The 25,513-nt window shown below is 48.4% G+C and overlaps 1 protein-coding gene across 1 annotated transcript in view; it reads left to right on the top strand.

The window, feature by feature from the left end:
• Positions 1–5,489: 5,489 nt before the first annotated feature.
• METAP1 (methionyl aminopeptidase 1) overlaps positions 5,490–25,513 on the top strand; it is a 29,083-nt gene continuing 9,059 nt past the window's right edge. Inside the window, exons 1-7 of the mRNA XM_038769325.1 lie at positions 5,490–5,619; positions 10,882–10,933; positions 12,605–12,717; positions 15,985–16,045; positions 16,454–16,545; positions 18,507–18,590; positions 24,961–25,099. Coding sequence (XP_038625253.1) covers positions 5,506–5,619; positions 10,882–10,933; positions 12,605–12,717; positions 15,985–16,045; positions 16,454–16,545; positions 18,507–18,590; positions 24,961–25,099 — 655 coding nt within the window. The 5' untranslated portion in view covers positions 5,490–5,505. The remainder of the gene's footprint in view (positions 5,620–10,881; positions 10,934–12,604; positions 12,718–15,984; positions 16,046–16,453; positions 16,546–18,506; positions 18,591–24,960; positions 25,100–25,513) is intronic.

Consider the following 25,513-nt stretch of genomic DNA (forward strand, 5'->3'; position numbering starts at 1 on the left):
TGATAATAATAATGACAGTGGTATTTGATAAGATCCAACTATGAGCAAGACACTTCCCTGTGCCTCAGTTACCTCATCTCTAAAATGGGGATGACAATGGTATTTGATAAGCGCTAACTATGGGCAAGACATTTCTCTGTGCCTCAGTTATCTCATCTCCAAAATGGGGACGATAATAATAATGATAGTGGTTTTTGTTAAGCGCTAACTATGGGCAACACACTTCTCTGGGCCTCAGTTACCTCATCTCTAAAATGGGGATGATAATGGTATTTGATGAGATCTAACTATGGGCAACACACTTTTCTGTGCCTCAGTTACCTCATCTCCAAAATGGGGATGATCAGAATAATGATAATGGTATTTGATAAGTGCTAACTATGGGCAAGACACTTCTCTGTGCCTCAGTTACCTCATCTCCAAAATGGGGATGACAGTGGTATTTGATAAGCGCTAACTATGGGCAAGACACTTCTCTGGGCCTCAGTTACCTCATCTCCAAAATGGGGATGGTAATAATAATGATAGTGGTATTTGTTAAGCGCTAACTATGGGCAACACACTTCTCTGGGCCTCAGTTACCTCATCTCTAAAATGGGAATGATAATGGTATTTGATGAGATCTAACTATGGGCAACACACTTTTCTGTGCCTCAGTTACCTCATCTCCAAAATGGGGATGATAATAATAATGATAATGGTATTTGATAAGTGCTAACTACGGGCAAGACACTTCTCTGTGCCTCAGTTACCTCATCTCTAAAATGGGGATGATAATGGTATTTGATGAGCTCTAACTATGGGCAAGACGCTTTTCTGTGCCTCAGTTACCTCATCTCCAAAATGGGGGTGATAATAATAATGACAGTGGTATTTGATAAGATCCAACTATGAGCAAGACACTTCCCTGTGCCTCAGTTACCTCATCTCCAAAATGGGGATGACAGTGGTATTTGATAAGCGCTAACTATGGGCAAGACATTTATCTGTGCCTCAGTTACCTCATCTCCAAAATGGGGATGATAATAATAATTATAGTGGTATTTGTTAAGCGCTAACTATGGGCAAGACATTTCTCTGTGCCTCAGTTACCTCATCTCCAAAATGGGGATGATAATAATAATTATAGTGGTATTTGTTAAGCGCTAACTATGGGCAACACATTTCTCTGGGCCTCAGTTACCTCATCTCTAAAATGGGGATGATAATGGTATTTGATGAGCTCTAACTATGGGCAACACAGTTTTCTGTGCCTCAGTTACCTCATCTCCAAAATGGGGATGATAAGAATAAAGATAATGGTATTTGAGAAGCGCTAACTATGGGCAAGACACTTCTCTGTGCCTCAGTTACCTCATCTCCAAAATGGGGATGACAGTGGTATTTGATAAGCTCTAACTATGGGCAAGACACTTCTCTGGGCCTCAGTTACCTCATCTCCAAAATGGGGATGATAATAATAATGATAGTAGTGTTTGTTAAGTGCTAACTATGGGCAACACGCTTCTCTGTGCCTCAGTTACCTCATCTCCAAAATGGGGGTGATAATGATAATGATATTTGATAAGCGCTAACTATGGGCAAGACACTTCTCTGTTCCTCAGTTACCTCATCTCTAAAATGGGGATAATAATAATGATAATGGTATTTGCTAAGCACTTACTATGTGCCAAGCACTGTTCTAACAATGTGCCAGATACCGCACTAACTGCTGGGGTGGGCACAAGGATATCAGGTTGGACCCAATCCCTGTCCCGCTGCCTTAGCTCCCATTTTACAGCTGAGTTAACTGAGGCCCAGAGAAGTGAAGTGACTTGTCCAAAGTCACCCAGCTGCCAAGCGGCAGAGATGGGATTAGAACCCATGACCTCTGACTCCCAAGCCCGGGCTCTTTCCACTAAGCCATGCTGCTTCTTCATTTGTTAAGCGCTTACTATGTGCCAAGCACTGTTCTAAGCGCTGGAGTAGATACAGGGTCATCAGGTTGTCCCCCGTGGGGCTCACAGTCTTCATCCCCATTTGACAGATGAGGGAACTGAGGCCCAGAGAAGTGAAGTGACTTGCCCAATGTCACACGGCTGACAAGTGGCGGAGCCGGGATTAGAACCCACGTCTTCTATGAAGCCCAGGCTCTTGCCAATAAGCCACGCTGCTTCTCTATTATTATTATTATATTATATAACCAGATATAGTATATACCTATATATATGTAGTATATATTATCATAATATTATAACATCATATTATTATATTATATTATATTATCATAATTATATAGCACATAATATTATATAAGTATTTCATTATTATATATTATTATATTATAGCATATATTATTATATACCTATACCATATATATGTAGTATATATCATTATAATATTATAACATCATATTATTATATTATATTATAATTATATAGCACATATTACATAAGTATTTCATTACTATATATTCTTATATTATAGCATTTATTATATATTGCTATATATGTAATATATAATGTAAGCATGTATATATAGTATATACATATACATACCAGATATAGTGTATATCTATACTATATATATGTAGTATATATTATTATAATATAACATTATATTATTATATTGCATATTATAATTATATAGCACATAATATTACATAAGTATTTCATTATTATATATTATTATATTATGGTATATATTATTATATATTGCTATATATGTAATATATGATGTAAGTGTGTATATATAGTATATATGCTATATAGTATGTATATATTATACACACACATATATATAAGCTTAGTACAGTGCTCTGCACATAGTAAGTGCTCAATAAATACGACTGATGATTGTATATATATAGTGTATCCGGTTATTAATAGAGTGTGCGCTGGTAAGGATGTAAGGTAACCCGGGCAGCGTCTATGTTCCCCAGACACGTAACCGACGTCTAATATTGCCTCGCAGATATTTGAGGTCACGTAAGACCTACTATTAAGCGCCCAATGTAATTGGAGCCGTCACCGTCCCTGGACTTGTTTTCGGTTGTTTTAAATTTCAGCGCTAATTACCACCTTTACCAGTCGTTTCATATCTAAACTATGCGGGGGTGGGTTACTAAAGTAACCTGCTTAAACCAACCGAAGCAATAATAATCATAATTACGGCTGAGCGTGGCTCAGTGGAAAGAGTTCAGGCTTGGGAGTCAGAGGTCCTGGGTTCTAATCCCAGCTCCACCACTTGTCAGCTGTGTGACTTCGGGCGAGTCACTTCACGTCTCTGGGCCTCGGTGACCTCATCTGTTAAACGGGGATGAAGACTGTGAGCCCCCCCATGGGACAACCTGATCACCTTGTAACCTCCCCAGCGCTTAGAAAAGTTGACAAATACCAACCTTATTATTATTATTTATAATTCTGTTTATTTATATTGATGGTATTGCCACCTGTCTACTTGTTTTGTTTTGTTGTCTGTCTCCCCCTTCTAGGCTGCGAGCCCGGTGTTGGGTAGGGACTGTAACTGTTGCCTAATTGTACTTTCCAAGCGCTTAGTACAGCGCTCTGCACACGGTAAGGGCTCAGTAAATATGAATGAATGGCTGAATTGCACTTTCCGAGCGCTTAGCACAGTGCTCTTCGCCCAGGAGGCGTTCAATAGATACGATTGAATGAACGAACGAATGGCTGAATTGTAGTTTCCAAGCGCTTAGCCCAGGGCTCTGCACCCAGTAGGCGCTCAATAAATACGACTGAATGAATGAACGGTTGAATTGTACTTTCCGAGCGTTTAGCACAGTGCTCTGTGCCCAGGAGGTGCTCAATAAATCCGGTTGAATGAACGAATGAATGGCAGAATTGTACTTTCCGAGCGCTTAGCCCAGTGCTCTGCACCCAGTAGGTGCTCAATAAATCAGCTTGAATAAATGGGTGAATGGTACTTTCCGAGCGCTTAGCCCAGTACTCTGCACCCAGTAGGTGCTCAATAAATCAGCTTGAATGAAAATGAATGAATGGGTAAATGGTACTTTCCGAGCGCTTAGCACAGTGCTCTGCACCCAGGAGGCACTCAATAAATCAGATTGAATGAATGTATGGCTGAGTTGTACTTTCCGAGCGCTTAGCACAATGTTCGACACCCAGGAGGCACTCAGTAAATCAGATTGAATAAATGAATGGCTGAATTGTACTTTCCAAGCGCTTAGCCCAGTGCTCTGCACCCAAGAGGCGCTCAATAAATCAGCTTGAATGAATGAATGAAAGGCCAAACTGTAATTTCCGAGCGCTTAGCACAGTGCTCTGCACCCAGGAGGCGCTCTATAAATCAGATTGAATGAATGAAGGGGTGAATTGTACTTTCCGAGCGCTTAGCACAGGGCTCTGCACACAGGAGGTACTCAATAAATCAGATTGAATGAATCAATAAAAACGATTGAATGAATGAATGGGTGAATGGTACTTTCCGAGCGCGTAGCACAGTGCTCTGCACCCAGGAGGTGCTCAGTAAATCAGATTGAATGAATGAAGGGGTGAACGGTACTTTCCGAGCGCTTAGCACAGTGTTCTGCACCCAGGATGCGCTCAATAAATCAGATTGAATGAATGAATGGCTGAATTGTACTTTCCGAGCGCTTAGCCCAGGGCTCTGCACCCAGGAGGCGCTCACTTCCGGCCTCCACGTGCGCGCGGCCTCGCGACTCCCCCGGCACACGCCCCCTGCAGGCCACTCCCGTGCCTTCCCGGGGCGGGGCCCAATCAGAGGCCGGCCCCGCCCTCGGAGCGGCGTGGCGTTACCGCTCGAGCCCCGCCCCCTAAGGCATCGCCCAATCAGAAGCCAGCCCCGCCCTTGGAGCGTCGAGTCGCCCCTCGGCCCCGCCCAATCAGAGGCCGCCCAGCCCCCGCTCGGCCCCGCCCAATCAGAGGCCGGATCCGCCTCCCTTAGGTCCCGCCCAATCAGAAGCCGCCTTTCCTCTGCTCAGCCCCGCCCCTAAGACCACGCCCAATCAGAGGCCGGCTCCGCCCTTGGAGCGGCGGGGAGGAGGTGGGGGCGTCGCGTCTCCGCTCGGCCCCGCCCAATCAGAGGCCGGAACTGCCTCCTTTAGGACCCGCCCAATGAGAGGCCGCCTTTCCTCCGCTCAGCCCCGCCCCCTAAGCCCCCGCCCAATCAAAGGCCGGATCCGCCCTTGGAGCGCCGGGGAGGTGGTGGGGGCGTGGCGTCTCCGCTCGGCCCCGCCCCCTTTAGGTCCCGCCCAATCAGAGGCCGCCCCCTAAGGCCCCGCCCAATCAGAACCCGGCCCGCCTCCGCCCCCCCGGGACCCCGCCCAATCAGCGTCCGGCCCCGCCCCCCGGTCCGCTCTCGGGGCGGTGGGGGGTGAGGTCTGCCGCCACGTGCGGGCGGTCGCACGTGCTCGCGTCGCCTGCGGCTTGGCGGCGGCGGCTGTCCCCGCCCCTCCCCCCGCCCGGGCTCCGCCCCGCCCCCCGCCGGCCTGCCCGCCCTGGGAGCGGCGGCCTTGGCAGCGGCAGCATGGCGGCCGGGGAGCCCCGGGTGTGCGAGACGGCCGGCTGCAGCAACGAGGCCAAGCTCCAGTGCCCCACCTGCCTCAAGCTGGGCATCCAGGACTCCTACTTCTGTTCCCAGGTGACTCCCCCGGCCCGGACCCTCCGGGGGGCCCCTCCGCTCCGGTCCCCTCCCCCCACCGTCGCCCTCCCCTCCCCCACGCTGCGCGCGCGCGCGCCGGACGTCTGCGTCCTCCTCGGTCACGCGGGGGTTGGCGACCGCGCCCCCTCCCCCACCCCGTACCGTGCGCGCTCTCGCGCGCCCCCCCTCCGGTCACGTGCGTTCGGGGGAGCCGGGGCGGGGCGGGAATTAGCGGGGGCCTATCAGGGAGCGAGGCCCGTCAGGGGGCGGGGCCTATCAGTGTTGTGTGGCCAATCAGAGAGCGAGGCCTATCAGGGGGCGGGGCCTACGCTGGGGCGGGACTTCACCAGCGGGCGGGTCCTATCAGGGAGCGAGGCCTCTCATTGGTCGGGTTTCATCGAGGGGCGGGGCCTATCATGGAATGCGATCTATCGGGGAGGGGCCTATCTGGGAATGCGGCCCATCAGGGGCGGGGCTTCGCCAATGGGCGGGGCCTATCAGGGAGCGAGGCCTCTCATTGGTCAGGTGTCATCGAGGGGCGGGGCCTATCGGGGCGATACCTCTATGGGCCGGGGCTTCGTCAGTGGGAGTGGTCTACCGGGGGGCGGGCTGCATAGATGGGCGGGGCCTATCAGGGAGTGCGGCCTATCAGAGGCGGGGCCTCGTTAGGGGGCGGGGCCTACCAGGGAGCGAGGCCTCTTATTGGGTGGGGCCTATCCTGGGGGAGGGACCTGTGAGGGAGCGAGGCCTATTGGGGGCAGGTCAAATCGATGGGCGGGGTCTACCAGGGAGTGCGGCCTATCAGGGGCGGGGCTTCGTTAGGGGGCGGGGCCTATCATGGGGGCGGGACCGGTGAGAGAGCTAGGCCTATCAGGGGGTGGTTTTCATTGATGGGCGGGGCCTATCGATGCGGCCTATATCGGGGGCGGGGCTTCGCCAAGGGGCGGGGCCTCTCTTTGGGCGGGGCCTATCATGGGGGCGGGACCTGTGAGGGCGCGAGGCCTATCAGGGGGCGGGTTTCATCGAGGGGCGGGGCCTAACAGGGAGTTTGGCCTATCAGGGGCGGGGTTTCGTCAGGGGGCGGGGCCTAGCATTCATTCACTCCATCGTATTTAGTGAGCGCTTACGGTGTGCAGAGCACTGGACTAAGCGCTTGGGAAGGACAAGCCGGCTAACAGATAGAGACGGTCCCTACGCAGCAACGGGCTCACAGGCTAGAAGGGGGAGACAGGCAACAAAACGAAACGTGGACACAGGTGACAAAACCGTCAGAGTAAAGAGAATTACAGCTAGATGCACATCATTAACCAATAAATGGAATAGTAAATATATACAAGTAAAATAGAGTAATCTGCACAAATATATACAACTGCTGTGGGGACTAATGGGGCGGGGCTAACGTAAGGGGCGGGGCCCATCGATGGGTGGGGCTTCATTTGTGGGTGGGGCCTATTAGTGGGCGGGGACTCTACGGGGGCGGGGCTTCGTCAGTGGGTGCGGCCAATCAGGGGGCGGGGATTCGTTAGTGGGCGGGGCCTATCAGGGGCGATATCTCTATGGGCTGGGGCTTCGTCAGTGGGAGGGGCCTATCAGGGGTGAGGCCTAAACGTGGGTGGGGTCTATCAGTGGGTGGGTCCTATACGGGGGCGGGGTCTACAAAGGGGGGTGGCTTCACCGGGGGTGAAACCTCTATGGGGCGTGGCTTCGCCTGTGGGCGGGGCCTATCGCGGGCGGGGCTTCATCAGTGGGCCTATCAGGGGTGAGGCCTATACGTGGGCGGGGCTTCATTAGTGGGTTGGGGCCTATCAGGGAGCGAGGCCTTTTCAGGGGCGGGGCCTCATCAGTGGGTGGGGCCTATCAGGGGGCGAGACCTCTATTCGGCGGGGCCTATCAGGATCGTGGCTTCGTCAAGGGGTGGGGCCGATCAGGGGGCGGGGCTTGTCATGGGGAGGCGCGGCCTATCAGTGGGCCGGGCTTCATCAGGGGGCGGGGCTTGTCCTGGGGGCGCGGCCTATCAGAGGGCGGGCTTCGTCAGGGGGGCTTGTCCTGGGGGCGGAGCTTGCGCGGGGGGCTTGCCCGGGGGCGTGGCCTGTCAGCGGGCGAGGCTTCATCAGGGGGCGGGGTTTGTCATTGGTGCGCAGCCTATCAGAGGACGGGGCTCCGCCAGGGGGCGGGGCTTGTCCCGGGGGCGTGGCCTATCAGCGGGCGGGGCTTGTCCCGGGGGCGCGGCCTATCAGCGGAAGGACCTCGTGGGGGGGCGGGGCTGGGCGCTCGTGCTGCTTGTGCGCATGCGCGGCCCTTCATTCATTCATTAAGCGGTATTTATTGAGCGCTCCTGAGGCGCACAGCCCTGTGGTAAACGCTAGGCACATTCCCCGCCCCCAACATCAGGCCTTCATTCACTCATTCATTACGGTATTTATGGAGCGCTTCCTAGAGCGCTGTATTGAGCGCTTGGAGAAGCAGAGACTACAACAGGAAACAGTCACCATTCCTGCCTACCACCTCCATTCATTCATTTGGTAGTATTTACTGAGCGCTTCCTGGGGAGAGAGCGCACTGACATTCATTCAGTCGTATTTATTGAGCGCTTACCGTGTGCAGAGCACACAGGCATTCATTCAATCGTATTTATTGAGCGCTTACTATGTGCAGAGCGTGCAGGCATTCATTCAATCGTATTTATTGAGCGGTTACTATGTGCAGAGCGCCCTGCCATTCATTCAATCGTATTTGAGCGCTTACTGTGCGCAGAGTGCACTGACATTCATTCAATTGTATTTATTGAGCGCTTACTATGTGCAGAGCGTGCAGGCATTCATTCAATCGTATTTATTGAGCACTTACTATGTGCTGAGCACCCTGACATTCATTCAATCGTATTTGAGCGCTTACTGTGCGCAGAGCGCACTGACATTCATTCAGTCGTATTTATTGAGCGCTTACTATGTGCAGAGCGCACAGGCATTCATTCAATCGTATTTATTGAGCGCTTACTATGTGTGGAGCGCACAGGCATTCATTCAGTCGTATTTACTGAGTGCTTACTATGTGCAGAGTGCACAGGCATTCATTCAATCGTATTTATCGATTGAATGATTTATATGATTATTCAATCGTCTAAATAGATGTAAAGCCAGGGGCACATCATTACCAAAATAAATAGAATAGTCAATATGTAGAAGTAAAATAGAGTCATAAATCTGCACAAACATCTATACAGGTGCTGTGGGGAGGGGAAGAAGGAGAGGAAAAAGGGGGGGCTCAGTCTGGGAATCAATCAATCAATCGTATTGAGCGCTTACTGTGTGCAAAGCACTGTACTAAGCGCTTGGGAAGTACAAGTCAGTGACATCTAGAAACGGTCCCTACCCGACAACGGGCTCACAGTCTAGAAGGGGAAGACAGACAACGAAACAAAACACGTGGACGGGTGTCCAGTCGTCAGAATAAATCGATGTAAAGTGAGGTGCACATCATTAACAAAATAAATAGAATAGTAAATATGGACAAGTCAAATAAATAGAGTAATAAATCTGCACAAACATCTATACAGGTGCTGTGAGGAGGGGAAGGAGGTAGGGTGGGGAGGATGGGGAGGAGGAGAGGAAAAAGGGGGGCTCAGTCTGGGAATCAAATCAATCGTATTTATTGAGCACTTACTGTGTGCAGAGCACTGTACTAAGCGCTTGGGAAGCACAAGTTGGCAACATAGAGACGGTCCCTACCCAACAGTGGGCTCCCAGTCTAGAAGGGGAAGACAGACAATAAAACAAAACACGTGGATGGGTGTCCAGTCGTCAGAATAAATAGATGTAAAGCTAGGTGCACATCATTAACAAAATAAATAGAATAGTAATAATGATAATAATTGTGGTATTTGTTAAGCGCTTAATAATAATAATAATAATAGTGATGGTGTTTCATTCATTCAGTTGTATTGAGCGCTTACTGTGTGCAGAGCACTGTACTAAGCACTTGGGAAGTACGAGTCGGCGACATATAGAGACGGTCCCTACCCAACAGCGGGCTCACAGTCTGGAAGGGGGAGACAGACAACAAAACAAAACATGTGGACGGGTGTCCAGTCGTCAGAATAAATAGAAATAAAGCTAGAGGCAAGTCATTAACAAAATAAATAGAATAGTCAATATGTAGAAGTCAAATAAATAGAGTAATAAATCTGCACAAACATCTATACAGGTGCTGTGGGGAGGGGAAGGAGAGGAAAAAGCAGAACAGTGCTTTGCACGTAATAAGCGCTTAATAGATGCCATTAAAAAAGGGAGGGGGGGCTCATTCGTTCATTCAATCGTATTTATTGAGCGCTTACTGTGTGCAGAGCACTGTACTAAGCGCTTGGGAAGTACGAGTCGGCGACATATAGAGACGGTCCCTACCCAACAACGGGCTCACCGTCTAGAAGGGGAAGACAGACAACAAAACAAAACATGTGGACGGGTGTCCAGTCGTCAGAATAAATAGAAATAAAGCTAGAGGCAAGTCATTAACAAAATAAATAGAATAGTCAATATGTAGAAGTAAAATAAATAGAGTAATAAATCTGCACAAACATCTATACAGGTGCTGTGGGGAGGGGAAGGAGAGGAAAAAGCAGAACAGTGCTTTGCACGTAATAAGCGCTTAATAAATGCCATTAAAAAGGGGGGGGGCCTCATTGGTTCATTCAGTCGTATTGAGCGCTTACTTTGTGCAGAGCACTGTACTAAGCGCTTGGGAAGTACGAGTCGGCGATATATAGAGATGGTCCCTACCCGACAGCGGGCTCACGGTCTAGAAGGGGAAGACAGACGATAAAACAAACCATGTGGACGGGTGTCCAGTCGTCAGAATAAATAGAAATAAAGCTAGAGGCAAGTCATTAACAAAATAAACAGAATAGTCAATATGTAGAAGTCAGATAGAGTCATAAATCTGCACAAACATCTATACAGGTGCTGTGGGGAGGGGAAGGAGAGGAAAAAGAACAGTGCTTTGCACGTCATAAACGCTTAATAAATGCCATTAAAAAGGGGGGGGGGGCTCATTCGTTCATTCAATCGTATTTATAGAGCGCTTACTGTGTGCAGAGCATTGTACTAAGCGCTTGGGAAGTACAAGTCGGCAACATAGAGAGACGGTCCCTACCCGACAGCGGGCTCCCAGTCTAGAAGGGAAGGCCTCTTGGAGGAGGTGAGCTCTAGAAAGGCACCCCGCCTCCCAGCAGGAAGACGCTAACTTCTTCCCGGTTTTCCGTTTCAGGAGTGCTTTAAGGGAAGCTGGGCCACTCACAAGCTGCTCCACAAGAAAGCAAGTAAGTCAGACCACCGTTCTCCCCACCGTTCTGCTCTGGCTTAATTAATTACGGTATTTGTTAAGCGCTTACTATGTGCCAAGCGCTGTTCCGTGCGCCGGGGTAGATACAAGCTCGTCAGGGTGTCCCACGCGGGCCTCGCGGTCATTTTGGGTAGGGGCCGTCTCTATGTGTCACCAACTTGTACTTCCCAAGCGCTTAGTACAGTGCTCCGCCCACAGTAAGCGCTCAATAAATACGACAATGAATGAATGAATGAATTTTCCAGATGAGGTCACTGCGGCACAGAGAATAATAATAATGATGGCATTTGTTAAGCGCTTACTATGGGCAAAGCACTGGTCTAAGCGCTGGAGGGGGGATACAAGGTGATCAGGTTGTCCCACGGGGGGCTTACAATCTTAATCACCATTTTACGGATGAGGGAACTGAGGCCCAGAGAAGTGAAGCGACTTGCCCAAAGTCGCCCAGCTGACAAGTGGCGGAGCCGGGATTTGAACCTGTCACCTCTGACTCCAAAGCCCGGGCTCTTTCCACTGAGCCACGCTGCTTCCCCAAGCCTTCCCTGATGAGTAATAATAATAATGGTGATATTTGTTAAGCGCTTACTATGTGCCAAGCACTGTTCTAAGCGCTGGGGGGGCTACAAGGTGATCAGGTTGTCCCACTTGAGGCTCACAGTCTTCATCCCCATTTTACATATGAGGTAACTGAGGCACAGAGAAGTTAAATGGCTTGCCCGAGGTCACACAGCTGACAAGTGGCAGAGCCGGGATTCGAACCCATGACCCCTGACTCCAAAGCCCGGGCTCTTTCCACTGAGCCACGCTGCTTCCCCAAGCCTTCCCTGATGGATCCCCAGCAGCTCAAGGAATCGGCCGTCTCCGGCATTTACGCCCCTCCACTTTTTCGTTTATCGTTATCTCGGAAAATGCCGGTGTGTCCTTGTGGGCGGGGAGCGTGCCACTCGCTCCTCTGGGACTTAATAATAAAATAATAATAATAATAATAATAATGGCATTTATTAAGTGCTTACTACGTGCAAAGCACCGTTCTAAGCGCTGGGGAGGTTACAAGGTGATCAGGTTGTCCCACGGGGGGCTCGCAGTCTTAATCTCCATTTTCCAGATGAGGGAACTGAGGCCCAGAGAAGTGAAGTGACTCACCCAAAGTCACCCAGCTGACAAGTGGCGGAGCCGGGATTTGAACCCTTGACCTCTGACTCCAGAGCCCGGGCTCTTCCCACTGAGCCACGCTGCTTCCCTAAGCGCTTACTATGTGCAAAGCACTGTTCTAAGCGCTGGGGAGGAGACAGGGTGATCAGGTTGTCCCGCGGGGGGCTTGCAGTCTTAATCCCCATTTTCCAGATGAGGGAACTGAGGCCCAGAGAAGTGAAGTTATGTTGCCAACTTGGACTTCCCAAGCGCTTAGTAGATTTGTAGATAAATACAAATGAATGAATGAATGAATGAATGAAGTGACTTGCCTAAAGTCACACAGCTGACAAGTGGAGGAGCCGGGATTTGAACCCGTGACCTCGGACTCCAAAGCCCGGGCTCTTTCCGCTGAGCCCCGCTGCTTCTCCCAAAGCGCTCAGCCAGCCAGTTTCCATTCCCCGGGCCCTCGGGAAGGAGCCTTTCTTTACCCCGGGATTTCGGTTCTCTCTTCCAGAAGATGAGAAGGCCAAACGGGAAGTCTCCTCTTGGACGGTGGAAGGCGAAATCAACACCGACCCCTGGGCGGGCTACCGGTACACGGGTAAACTGAGGCCGCATTACCCCCTGGTAAGTCGGCCGCGCCGAGCGGGAAGAATGAGGAAGTGGCCCGTGGCCTCGGACGATCCCGGGGCTCGAGTCTTTGCTTTTCCCAAAGCGCTCCCTCATTTCCGTCAACAAATGCCATCATTATTATTTCCCAAACATCCGGTCCTCAGTACATCCCTGGGATGGGAGAGAGAGGCGGGCGACATTTCCCCCGCTCAACTGGTGACAAATTGGGGCCCAGAGAGGAGAAGCGACTTACCCTTTCCTTTTTAAAATGGTATTTAAGACCTTCCTTTTCATTCATTCATTCGTTCAGTCGTATTTACTGAGCGCTTACTGTGTGCAGAGCACTGTACTAAGCGCTTGGAAAGGATAGTTCAGCAACAAATAGAGGCGGGCCCTTCCCAACAGCGGGTTCATAGTCTAGAAGGGGGAGACGGACAACAAAACAAAACCTGCGGACGGGTGTCAAGTCGCCGGAATAAAACATCGTTAACAAAATAAATCGAATAGTAATCCGGTCGGACACAGTCCCTGTCCCACATGGGGATCAAATCCCCATTGTACAGATGAGGGAACTGAGGCACCGGGCAGTGGCTTGCCGACGGGTGGCGGAGGTGGGATTAGAACCCAGGTCCGCCGGGGCCAAGCTTCCGCTCAAACGAAACTTCTGTGCCTCAGTTTCCTCATCTTTACGGGCGGGTTTAAGGCGCGTCCTCTGCTTTTAAGACTGTGAGCCTCCCGTGGCTCCTGATGATCTCGCATCTGCTCCAGCGCGTAGAACAGTGCTTAGCGCTGAACGAGTACATCTATTCATTCATTCATTCATTCAATCATATTTATTGAGCGCTTACTGTGTGCAGAGCACTGTACTAAGCGCTTGGGAAGTAGCGCACTCTCCCCAGCGCTTAGTCCCCGGGCTCTGCACACATTAAGCGCTCGATAAATAGGCTGGAACGAATATCGTCGTCAGTAACAATTTAGTACGGCGCTCTGTGCACAGTAAGCGCTCGATAAATACGATGGAATGATTATTGTCGTCAGTAATAATTTAGTACGGTGCTCTGCACATAGTAAGCACTCGATAAATACGATAGAATGAATATAATCGTCAGTAATAATTTAGTACAGCGCTCTGCACACAGTAAACGCTCAATAAATATGATAGAACGAATATCATCGTCTAATAATTTAGTACGGCGCTCTGCTCACAGTAAGCGCTCAGTAAATACGATGGAATGAATATCGTCTTCAGTAATAATTTAGTACGGCGCTCTGCACATAGTAAGCGCTCGATAAGTACAATAGAATGAATATGATCATCAGTAATAATTTAGTACGGCACTCTGCACACAGTAAGCGCTCGATAAATACAATGGAATGAGTATCGTCGTCAGTAATAATTTAGTACGGCGCTCTGCACACAGTAAGCGCTCAGTAAATACGATGGAATGAATATCGTCATCAGTAATAATTTAGTACGGCGCTCTGCACATAGTAAGCGCTCGATAAATACGATAGAATGAATATAATCGTCAGTAATAATTTAGTATGGCGCTCTGCACACAGTAAGCGCTTGATAAATACAATGGAATGAGTATCGTCGTCAGTAATTAGTACGGCGCTCTGCACACAGTAAGCGCTCGATAAATACGATGGAATGACTATCATCGTCAGTAATAATTTAGTACAGTGTTCAGCGCACAGTAAGCATTCAATAAATACGATGGAACGAATATCGTCGTCAGTAATTAGTACGGCGCTCTGCACACAGTTCCCTTAACAGTGCTTTGCACCTAGTAAGTGCTTAATAAATGCCATCATCATTATTATTATTATTGCTCAGTTCCCTTAACAGTGCTTTGCACCTAGTAAGTGCTTAATAAATGCCATCATCATTATTATTATTATTATTCAGTTCCCTTAACAGTGCTTTGCACCTAGTAAGTGCTTAATAAATGGCGTCATCATTATTATTATTATTATTCAGTTCCCTTAACAGTGCTTTGCACCTAGTAAGTGCTTAATAAATGCCATCATCATTATTACTGTTATTATTATTCAGTTCCCTTAACAGTGCTTTGCACCTAGTAAGTGCTTAATAAATGCCATCATCATTATTATTATTATTATTCAGTTCCCCTAACAGTGCTCTGCACCTAGTAAGTGCTTAATAAATGCCATCATTATTATTATTATTATTATTATTATTCAGTTCCCTTAACAGTGCTTTGCACCTAGTAAGTGCTTAATAAATGCCATCATCATTATTATTATTATTATTCAGTTCCCATAACAGTACTTTGCACCTAGTAAGTGCTTAATAAATGCCATTGTCATTATTATTATTATTCAGTTCCCTCAACAGTGCTTTGCACCTAGTAAGTGCTTAATAAATGCCATCATTAATATTATTATTATTATTCAGTTCCCTTAACAGTACTTTGCACCTAGTAAGTGCTTAATAAATGCCATTGTCATTATTATTATTATTATTCAGTTCCCTCAACAGTGCTTTGCACCTAGTAAGTGCTTAATAAATGCCATCATTATTATTATTATTATTCAGTTCCCTCAACAGTGCTTTGCACCTAGTAAGTGCTTAATAAATGCCATCATTATTATTATTATTATTCAGTTCCCTTAACAGTACTTTGCACCTAGTAAGTGCTTAATAAATGCCATCGTCATTATTATTATTATTATTCAGTTCCCTCAACAGTGCTTTGCACCTAGTAAGTGCTTAATAAATGCCATCGTTATTCTTATTATTATTATTCAGTTCCCTTATCAGTTCTTTGCACCTAGTAAGTGCTTAATAAATGCCATCATTATTATTATTATTCAGTTCCCTTAACAGTGCTTTGCACCTAGTAAGTGCTTAATAAATGCCATCGTTATTCTTATTATTATTATTCAGTTCCCTTATCAGTTCTTTGCACCTAGTAAGTGCTTAATAAATGCCATCATTATTATTATTATTCAGTTCCCTTAACAGTGCTTTGCACCTAGTAAGTGCTTAATAAATGCCATCATTATTATTATTACTCAGTTCCCTTCACAGTGCTTTGCACCTAGTAAGTGCTTAATAAATGCCATCGTGATTATTATTATTATTATTCAGTTCCTTTCACAGTGCTTTGCACCTAGTAAGTGCTTAGTAAATGCCATGATCATTATTATTCAGTTCCCTTAACAGTGCTTTGCACCTAGTAAGTGCTTAATAAATGCCATTATTATGATTATTATTATTATTATGACCTGACCGTCTCTTCCGGGTTTTTTTAGATGCCAACGAGGCCGGTGCCCAGTTACATTCAGAGACCGGATTACGCCGACCACCCTCTAGGTAAGGCCGCCGAGACCCGCGCGTGCGCGAGCTCCGCTGGGGACCCCGGGATCCCCTCGGCCTGGTGGGAAGATCCCGGTCCTGGGATCCGGAAAACCTGGATTCCGGGTGACCTTGAGCCGGTCATTTCCCTTCCCGGGGGCCTCGGCTGTCAAACGGCGGCTCAGTAGCCGTGTTCGAGCCAGGGTCTGGCTGACCTTAATCGTCTCGCGGCCCCCCCCCCAGGGCGGGCACTGTAGTAAGCGCTTAACAGTTGCCCCGATCGTGACGGGGACCTCCGGGCCGGTGGCTCCCAGCCCCGTTTTTTGGAGGAGGTCGGAGAGGCCGGAAAACGGGGCGTCCCTCCGGGGGTGCGGGCGGCGGGGCGGCCGCGGAGTCTGACCGGGAGCTGGTCCCGTGCGCTTCCAGGAATGTCCGAATCCGAGCAGGCCCTCAAAGGCACCTCCCAAATCAAAGTCCTGTCGCCCGAAGACATAGAAGGGATGCGACTCGTGTGCCGGGTAAGAGATGACGATCGTGCTAGTACTATTGCTGTCGTTACCATCGTTGTTATATTATTTATCATCGTCAATCGTATTTATTGAGCGCTTCCTGTGTGCAGAGCACTGTGCTAAGCGCTTGGGAAGTATTATTTATAATAGTAAAAGACTGAGCCCCCCGTTGGGTAGGAACCGTATCTATATGTGGCCAACTTGGACTTCCCAAGCGCTTAGTACGGTGCTGTGCACACTGTAAGCGCTCAATAAATACAATTGATTGATTGATTTGATTAGTCCCCCGTGGGACAACCTGATCACCTTGTAACCTCTCCAGCGGTTAGTACAGGGCTTTGCACATAGTAAGCGCTTAATCATCATCAATTGTATTTATTGAGCGCTTACTATGTGCAGAGCACTGTACTAAGCGCTTGGGAAGTACAAATTGGCAACATATAGAGACAGTCCCTACCCAACAGTGGGCTCACAGTCTTAATAAATGCCATCATTATTATTATTAGTCCCCCGTGGGATGACCTGATCACCTTGTAACCTCCCCAGCGCTTAGTACAGTGCTTTGCACATAGTAAGTTCTTAATAAATGCCATCATTATTATTAGTAGTAGCAGTCCCCCGTGGGACAACCTGATCACCTTGTCACCTCCCCAGCGGTTAGTACAGTGCTTTGCACATAGTAAGCGCTTAATAAACGCCATCGTTATTCATTATTGTTATTAGTCCCCAGTGGGACAACCTGATCACCTCCCCAGCGCTTAGTACAGTGCTTTGCACATAGTAAGTGCTTAATAAATGCCATCATTATTATTATTATTAGTCCCCCGTGGGACAACCTGATCACCTTGTAACCTCCCCAGCGCTTGGTACAGTGCTTTGCACATAGTAAGTGCTTAATAAATGCCATCATTATTATTATTAGTCCCCCATGGGACAACCTGATCACCTTGTAACCTCCCCAGCGCTTAGTACAGTGCTTTGCACATAGTAAGCGCTTAATAAATGCCATCATTATTATTATTAGTCCCCCGTGGGACAACCTGATCACCTTGTAACCTCCCCAGCGCTTAGTACAGTGCTTTGCACATAGCGCTTAATAAATGCCATCATTATTATTATTATTATTAGTCCCCCGTGGGACAACCTGATCACCTTGTACCCTCCCCAGCGCTTAGTACAGTGCTTTGCACATAGTAAGCGCTTAATAAATGCCATCGTTATTATTATTAGTCCCCCGTGGGACAACCTGATCACCTTGTAACCTCCCCAGCGGTTAGTACAGTGCTTTGCACATAGTAAGCGCTTAATAAATGCCATCATTATTATTATTAGTCCCCCATGGGACAAACTGATCACCTTGTAACCTCCCCAGCGCTTAGTACAGTGCTTTGCACATAGTAAGCGCTTAATAAATGCCATCATTATTATTATTAGTCCCCCGTGGGACAACCTGATCACCTTGTAACCTCCCCAGCACTTAGAACAGTGCTTTGCACATAGGAAGCATTTAATAAATGCCATCATTATTATTATTAGTCCCCCGTGGGACAACCTGGTCACCTTGTAACCTCCCCAGCGCTTAGAACGGTGCTTTGCACACAGTAAGCGCGTACTAAATGCCATCATTCCTTTTTATTTTTATTTGTAGTCAAGGCCAGCTCAACTTCAAGCAACAGGACGATCCTTTACACTCCGTTAGCTGAACATTCGTAATGATCAGAACAATACACTAGGAGAAATAGTTTAGAAATACTATGCTTGTAGACCGTGAGCCCACTGTCGGGTAGGGACCGTCTCTAGATGTTGCCAACTTGGACTTCCCAAGCGCTTAGTACAGTGCTGTGCACATAGTAAGCGCTTAACAAATGCCATCATTAAATGCCATCGTAAAGCTTTCCATCGCTCCCGTTCGGCTCCTGACGGGTTTTTTTTCCCCCTCTCCTTCCCTCCCTCCCGTCGCCGCCCGCCAGCTTGCCCGCGAAGTCTTGGATGTGGCCGCCTTGATGGTGAAGCCCGGCGTCACGACGGAAGAAATAGACCACGCCGTCCACTTAGTAAGCCGGACTCTATTTATTTGTTCATTTATTTTACTTGTACATATCTATTCTATACATCCTACTGTTAGGACATCAAATATGCTACTATAGAAAGGGGGAAGTTTTAGGGCAACTGACCTACAAGACTGGGAAAGTTCCACACGCAAATTATGCAACCTTGGGCAAAAGTCATTGAACTTTTCTGTGCCTCAGTTCCCTCATCTGTAAAATGGGGACTCCTGTTTAGAGAAGCAGCGTGGCTCGGTGGAAAGAGCAAGAGCGTGGGCTTTGGAGTCAGAGGTCATGGGTTCAAGTCCCGGCTCCGCCGCCTGTCAGCTGTGTGATTTTGGGCAGGTCACTTAACTTCTCTGTACCTCAGTTACCTCCTCTAAAACGGGGATTAAGGCTGTGAGCCCCATGGGGGATAACCTGATCACCTTGTAACCTCCCCAGCGCTTAGAACAGTGCTTTGCACATAGTAAGCGCTTAATAAATGCCATCATTATTATTTATTTTATTTTGTTAGTATGTTTGGTTTCGTTCTCCGTCTCCCCCTTCTAGACTGTGAGCCCACTGTGGGGTAGGGACTGTCTCTAGATGTTGCCAACTTGGACTTCCCAAGCGCTTAGTCCAGTGCTCTGCACACAGTAAGCGCTCAATAAATACGATTGATTGATTGATTGATTGATTGATTTCCCTCGGGCCGCCGGGGCCATTTTCAGCACCTTGGCCCGCCGGCCCAGGGCGGGGCAGGGATTACTCTATTTATTTTATTTGTACATATTTATTCTCTTTATTTTATTCTGTTAATATGTTTTGTTGTCTGTCTCCCCCTTCTATCAATCAATCAATCAATCGTATTTATTGAGCGCTTACTATGTGCAGAGCACTGTACTAAGCGCTTGGGAAGTACAAATTGGCATCACATAGAGACAGTCCCTACCCAACAGTGGGCTCACAGTCTAAAAGGGGGAGACAGAGAACAGAACCAAACATACCAACAAAATAAAATAAGTAGGATAGAAATGTACAAGTAAAATAAATAAATAAATAAATAAATAGAGTAATAAATATGTACAACCATATATACATATATACAGGTGCTGTGGGGAAGGGAAGGAGGTAAGACGGGGGGATGGAGAGGGGGACGAGGGGGAGAGGAAAGAAGGGGCTCAGTCTGGGAAGGCCTCCTGGAGGAGGTGAGCTCTCAGCAGGGCCTTGAAGGGAGGAAGAGAGCTAGCTTGGCGGATGGGCAGAGGGAGGGCATTCCAGGCCCGGGGGATGACGTGGGCCGGGGGTCGATGGCGGGACAGGCAAGAGCGAGGTACAGTGAGGAGATTAGTGGTGGAGGAGCGGAGGGTGCGGGCTGGGCAGTAGAAGGAGAGAAGGGAGGTGAGGTAGGAGGGGGCGAGGTGATGGACAGCCTTGAAGCCCAGGGTGAGGAGTTTCTGCCTGATGCGCAGATTGATCGGTAGCCATTGGAGGTTTTTGAGGAGGGGAGTAATATGTCCAGAGCGTTTCTGGACAAAGATAATCCGGGCAGCAGCATGAAGTATGGATTGAAGTGGAGAGAGACACGAGGATGGGAGATCAGAGAGAAGGCTAGTGCAGTAGTCCAGACGGGATAGGATGAGAGCTTGAATGAGCAGGGTAGCGGTTTGGATGGAGAGGAAAGGGCGGATCTTGGCAATGTTGCGGAGCTGAGACCGGCAGGTTTTGGTGACGGCTTGGATGTGAGGGGTGAATGAGAGAGCAGAGTCGAGGATGACACCAAGGTTGCGGGCTTGTGAGACGGGAAGGATGGTAGTGCCGTCAACAGAGATGGGAAAGTCAGGGAGAGGACAAGGTTTGGGAGGGAAGACAAGGAGCTCAGTCTTCGACATGTTGAGCTTTAGGTGGCGGGCGGACATCCAGATGGAGATGTCCTGAAGGCAGGAGGAGATGCGAGCCTGGAGGGAGGGGGAGAGAGCAGGGGCAGAGATGGAGATCTGGGTGTCATCAGCGTAGAGATGATAGTTGAAGCCGTGGGAGCGAATGAGGTCACCAAGGGAGTGAGTGTATATTGAGAACAGAAGGGGACCAAGCACTGAACCTTGGGGAACCCCCACCATAAGAGGATGGGAGGGGGAGGAGGAGCCTGCAAAAGAGACTGAGAAAGAACGACCGGAGAGATAAGAGGAGAACCAGGAGAGGACGGAGTCTGTGAAGCCAAGGTCAGATAACGTGTGGAGGAGAAGGGGGTGGTCCACAGTGTCAAAGGCAGCTGAGAGGTCGAGGAGGATTAGGACAGAGTATGAGCCGTTGGATTTGGCAAGCAGGAGGTCATTGGTGATCTTTGAGAGCGCAGTTTCCGTGGAACGAAGGGGACGGAAGCCAGACTGGAGGGGGTCGAGGAGAGAGTTGGTGTTGAGGAATTCTAGGCAGCGCGTGTAGACAACTCGTTCAAGGAGTTTGGAAAGGAATGGTAGGAGGGATATGGGACGATAACTAGAAGGTGAGGTGGGGTCAAGAGAGGGTTTTTTTAGGATGGGAGAGACATGGGCATGTTTGAAGGCAGAGGGGAAGGAACCAGTGGAGAGTGAGCGGTTGAAGATGGAAGTTAAGGAGGGGAGAAGGGATGGAGCGAGAGATTTCATAAGATGAGAGGGAATGGGGTCAGAAGCACAGGTGGCCGGAGTAGCACTTGAGAGGAGGGAGGAGAGTTCCTCTGAGGATACCGGTGGGAAGGATGGGAGAGTAGCAGAGAGTGTTGAGAGCCGGGGGGTTGGAGAAAGGGGGGAAGAGACTTTGGGGAGGTCGGACCTGATGGATTTAATTTTGTTAATGAAGTAGGAGGCCAGATCGTTGGGGGTGAGGGAAGGAGGAGGGGGAGGAACCGGGGGCCTGAGAAGGGAGTTGAATGTACGGAAGAGCTGGCGGGGGTGATGGGCATGGGTGTCAATAAGGGAGGAGAAATAGTTTTGTCTGGCAGAAGAGAGGGCTGAGTTAAGGCAGGAAAGGATAAACTTGAAGTGAACGAGGTTGGCATGGTGTTTAGACTTTCGCCAGCAGCGTTCGGCAGCTCGAGCATAAGAGCGAAGGAGGCGGACAGTGGCAGTGATCCAGGGCTGTGGGTTAGTGGTGCGAGAGCGGCGAAGGGAAAGGGGAGCGAGCGAGTCTAGCTGAGTAGAAAGGGTAGAGTTGAGAGCAGTAATCTGATCATCAAGACTGGGTAGAGAGGAGAGGGCGGCGAGGTGGGGTGTGAGGCGTTCCGAAAGATGGGTGGGGTCCAGAGAGCGGAGATCTCTGTGAGGGAGTAATACGGATTTACGGGGGAAAGGTGTGTGAGTGAGGAGGCAGGTGAGAAGATTATGATCAGAGAGAGGGATCACAGAGTTGGTGAGGGTGGACACAGTGCAGCGGTAGGAGATGATGAGGTCGACTGTGAGCCCGCTATGGGGTAGGGACCGTCTCTAGATGTTGCCAAGTTGGACTTCCCAAGCGCTTAGTACAGTGCTCTGCACACACTAAGTGCTCAATAAATACAATTGAATGAATGAATGAATGAACTTCAAAGCGGTATTCGGGGATTACTCTATTTATTTTATTTGTACATATTTATTCTCTTTATTTTAGTCCGCTAATATGTTTTGTTGTCTGTCTCCCCCTTCTAGACTGTGAGCCCGCTGTCGGGTAGGGACCGTCTCTAGTTGTACTTCCCAAGCGCTTAGTACAGTGCCCTGCACACAGTAGGCGCTCAATAAATACGATTGAATGAATGAATATGTATTTATGTTGGTACATATTTGTTACTCTATTTATTTTACTTTGTTAATATGTTTTGTTTTGTTGTCTGTCTCCCCCTTCTAGACAGTGAGCCCGCTGTCGGGTAGGGCCCGTCTCTAGATGTTGCCAAGTTGGACTTCCCAAGCGCTTAGTCCAGTGCTCTGCACACACTAAGCGCTCAATAAATACGATTGAATGAATGAAGGAAGGAATGAACTTCAAAGCGGTATTCATTTAAGCGCTTATTAGGTGCCAGGCACTGGTCTAAGCACTAAGCGTTCAATAAATACAACTGAATGAATGAATAAGTGAATGAACTTCAAAGCGGTATTCGTTTAAGCGCTTATTAGGTGCCAGGCACTGTTCTAAGCACTAAGCGCTCAATAAATACGATTGAATGAATGAATGAATTCCCCGCAGCACCTGTATATATGTTTATACATATTTATTACTCTATTTATTTATTTTACTTGTACATATCTACTCTGTTGATTTTATTTTGTTAATATGTTTGGTTTTGTTCTCTGTCTCCCCCTTCTAGACTGTGAGCCCATTGTTGGGTAGGGACTGTCTCTATATGTTGCCAACTTGGACTTCCCAAGCGCTTAGTACAGTGCTCTGCACACACTAAGCACTCAATAAATACGATTGAATGAATGAAGGAAGGAATGAACTTCAAAGCGGTATTCGTTTAAGCGCTTATTAGGTGCGGGCACTGTTCTAAGCACCAAGCGCTCAATAAATACGATTGAATGAATGAATGAATGAATGAATTTCAAAGCGGTATTCGTTTAAGCGCTTATTAGGTGCCAGGCACTGTTCTAAGCACTAAGCACTCAATAAATACGATTGATTGAATGAATGAATGAATTCCCCACAGCACCTGTATATATGTTTGTACATATTTATTACTCTATTTATTTATTTATTTTACTTGTACATATCTATTCTGTTGATTTTATTTTGTCAGTATGTTTGGTTTTGTTCTCTGTCTCCCCCTTCTAGACTGTGAGCCCACTGTTGGGTAGGGACCGTCTCTACATGTTGCCAACTTGGACTTCCCAAGCGTTTAGTACAGTGCTATGCACACAGTAAGCGCTCAATAAATACGATTGATTGATTGAATGAACTTCAAAGCGGTATTCGTTTAAGCGCTTATTAGGTGCCAGGCACTGTTCTAAGCACTAAGCGCTCAATAAATACGATTGAATGAATGAATGAATTCCCCACAGCACCTGTATATATGTTTGTACATATTTCTCTATTTATTTTACTTGTACATATCTATTCTATTTTTTAATTTGTTAATATGTTTGGTTTTGTTCTCTGTCTCCCCCTTCTAGACTGTGAGCCCACTGTTGGGTAGGGACTGTCTCTATATGTTTCCAACTTGGACTTCCCAAGCGCTTAGTACAGTGCTCTGCACACAGTAAGCGCTCAATAAATATGATTGATTGATGATTGATTGATTGAATGAACTTCAAAGCGGTATTCGTTTAAGCACTTATTAGGCGCCAGGCCCTGTTCTAAGCACTGGGGTAGTTACAGGATAATCAGGTTGGACACAGTCGCTGTCCCCCGTGGGGCTCTCAATCTCAATCCCCATTTTCCAGATGAGGTGACTGAGGCCCAGAGAAGTGAAGTGACTTGCCCAAAGTCACCCAGCGGGCAGGAGAAGCAGCGTGGCTCAGTGGAAAGAGCCCGGGCTTTGGAGTCAGAGGTCATGGGTTCAAATCACGGCTCCCCCCCATTGTCAGCTGGGTGACTCTGGGCAAGTCACTTCACTTCTCTGGGCCTCGCTTTCCCCATCTGGAAAATTCATTCATTCATTCAATCGTATTTATTGAGCGCTTACTGTGTGCAGAGCACTGTGCTAAGCGCTTGGGAAGTACAAGTTGGCAACAAGTTGAAAAATGGGGATGAAGAGTGTGAGAAGCAGCGTGGCTCAGTGGAAAGAGCCCGGGCTTTGAAGTCAGAGGTTGTGGGTTCGAATTCCGGCTCCACCACATGCCTGCTTGCTTAGCTTCTCTGAGCCTCAGTTCCCTCATCTGTAAAGTGGGGATTAAGACTGTGAGCCCCCCGTGGGACAACCTGATCACCTTGTATCCCCCTCAGCGCCTAGAACAGTGCTTTGCACATAGTGAGCGCTTAACAAATGCCATCATCATCAGTACTTAGAACAGTGCTTGGCACATAGTAAGCACTTAACAAATGCCATTAACGAGAAGCAGCGTGGCTTAGTGGGAAGAGCCCGGGCTTGGGATTCAGAGGATGTGGGTTCTGATCCCGCCACTTGCCTGCTGTGTGGCCTTGGGCAAGTCACTTGACATCTCTGTGCCTCAATCAATCAATCGTATTTATTGAGCGCTTTTTATGTGCAGAGCACTGTACTAAGCGCTTGGGAAGTGCAAGTCGGCAACATATAGAGACGGTCCCTACCCAACAGTGGGCTCACAGTCTAGATGGGGGCCTCAGTGCCCCCATCTGTAAAACGGGGATTAAAAATGTGAGCCCCGTGCGGGACAGCCTGATTACGCTGTCTCTCCCCCAGTGCTTAGAACAGTGCTTGGCACATAGTAAGCGCTTAACAAATACCCTCATTATCATTGTTTTCGTGTTCCAGGCTTGCATCGCCAGGAATTGCTACCCTTCGCCGCTGAATTACTACAATTTCCCCAAATCGTGCTGCACGTCTGTGAACGAAGTGATCTGCCACGGAATTCCCGACCGGAGGCCCTTGCAGGACGGGGATATCGTGAACGGTAGGGCCGGGGGGCCGGGGGATGACTCCCCGGGGGACACCGGGGACCGGGCGGGACGGGTGCTTACTACCTAATAATAAGGAGAATCAATCAATCGTATTTATTGAGCGCTTACTGTGTGCAGAGCACTGTACTAAGCGCTTGGGAAGTCCAAGGTGGCAACATATAGAGACGGTCCCTACCCAACAGTGGGCTCACAGTCTAAAAGAATGGTATTCTGTTAAGCACTTACTGTGTGCCCGACACTGTACTAAGCGCTGTTGGGTAGGGACCGTCTCTATATGTTGCCAATTTGTACTCCCCAAGCGCTTAGGACAGTGCTCTGCACACAGTAAGCGCTCAATAAATACGATTGACTGAACGAATGAATGAGGGGACAACAGATGAGGTAACTGAGGCACAGAGAAGTTAATG

The sequence above is a fragment of the Tachyglossus aculeatus genome, chromosome X5, assembly GCF_015852505.1.
Source record: "Tachyglossus aculeatus isolate mTacAcu1 chromosome X5, mTacAcu1.pri, whole genome shotgun sequence".
In the NCBI taxonomy this organism is placed as follows: Eukaryota; Metazoa; Chordata; class Mammalia; order Monotremata; family Tachyglossidae; genus Tachyglossus; species Tachyglossus aculeatus.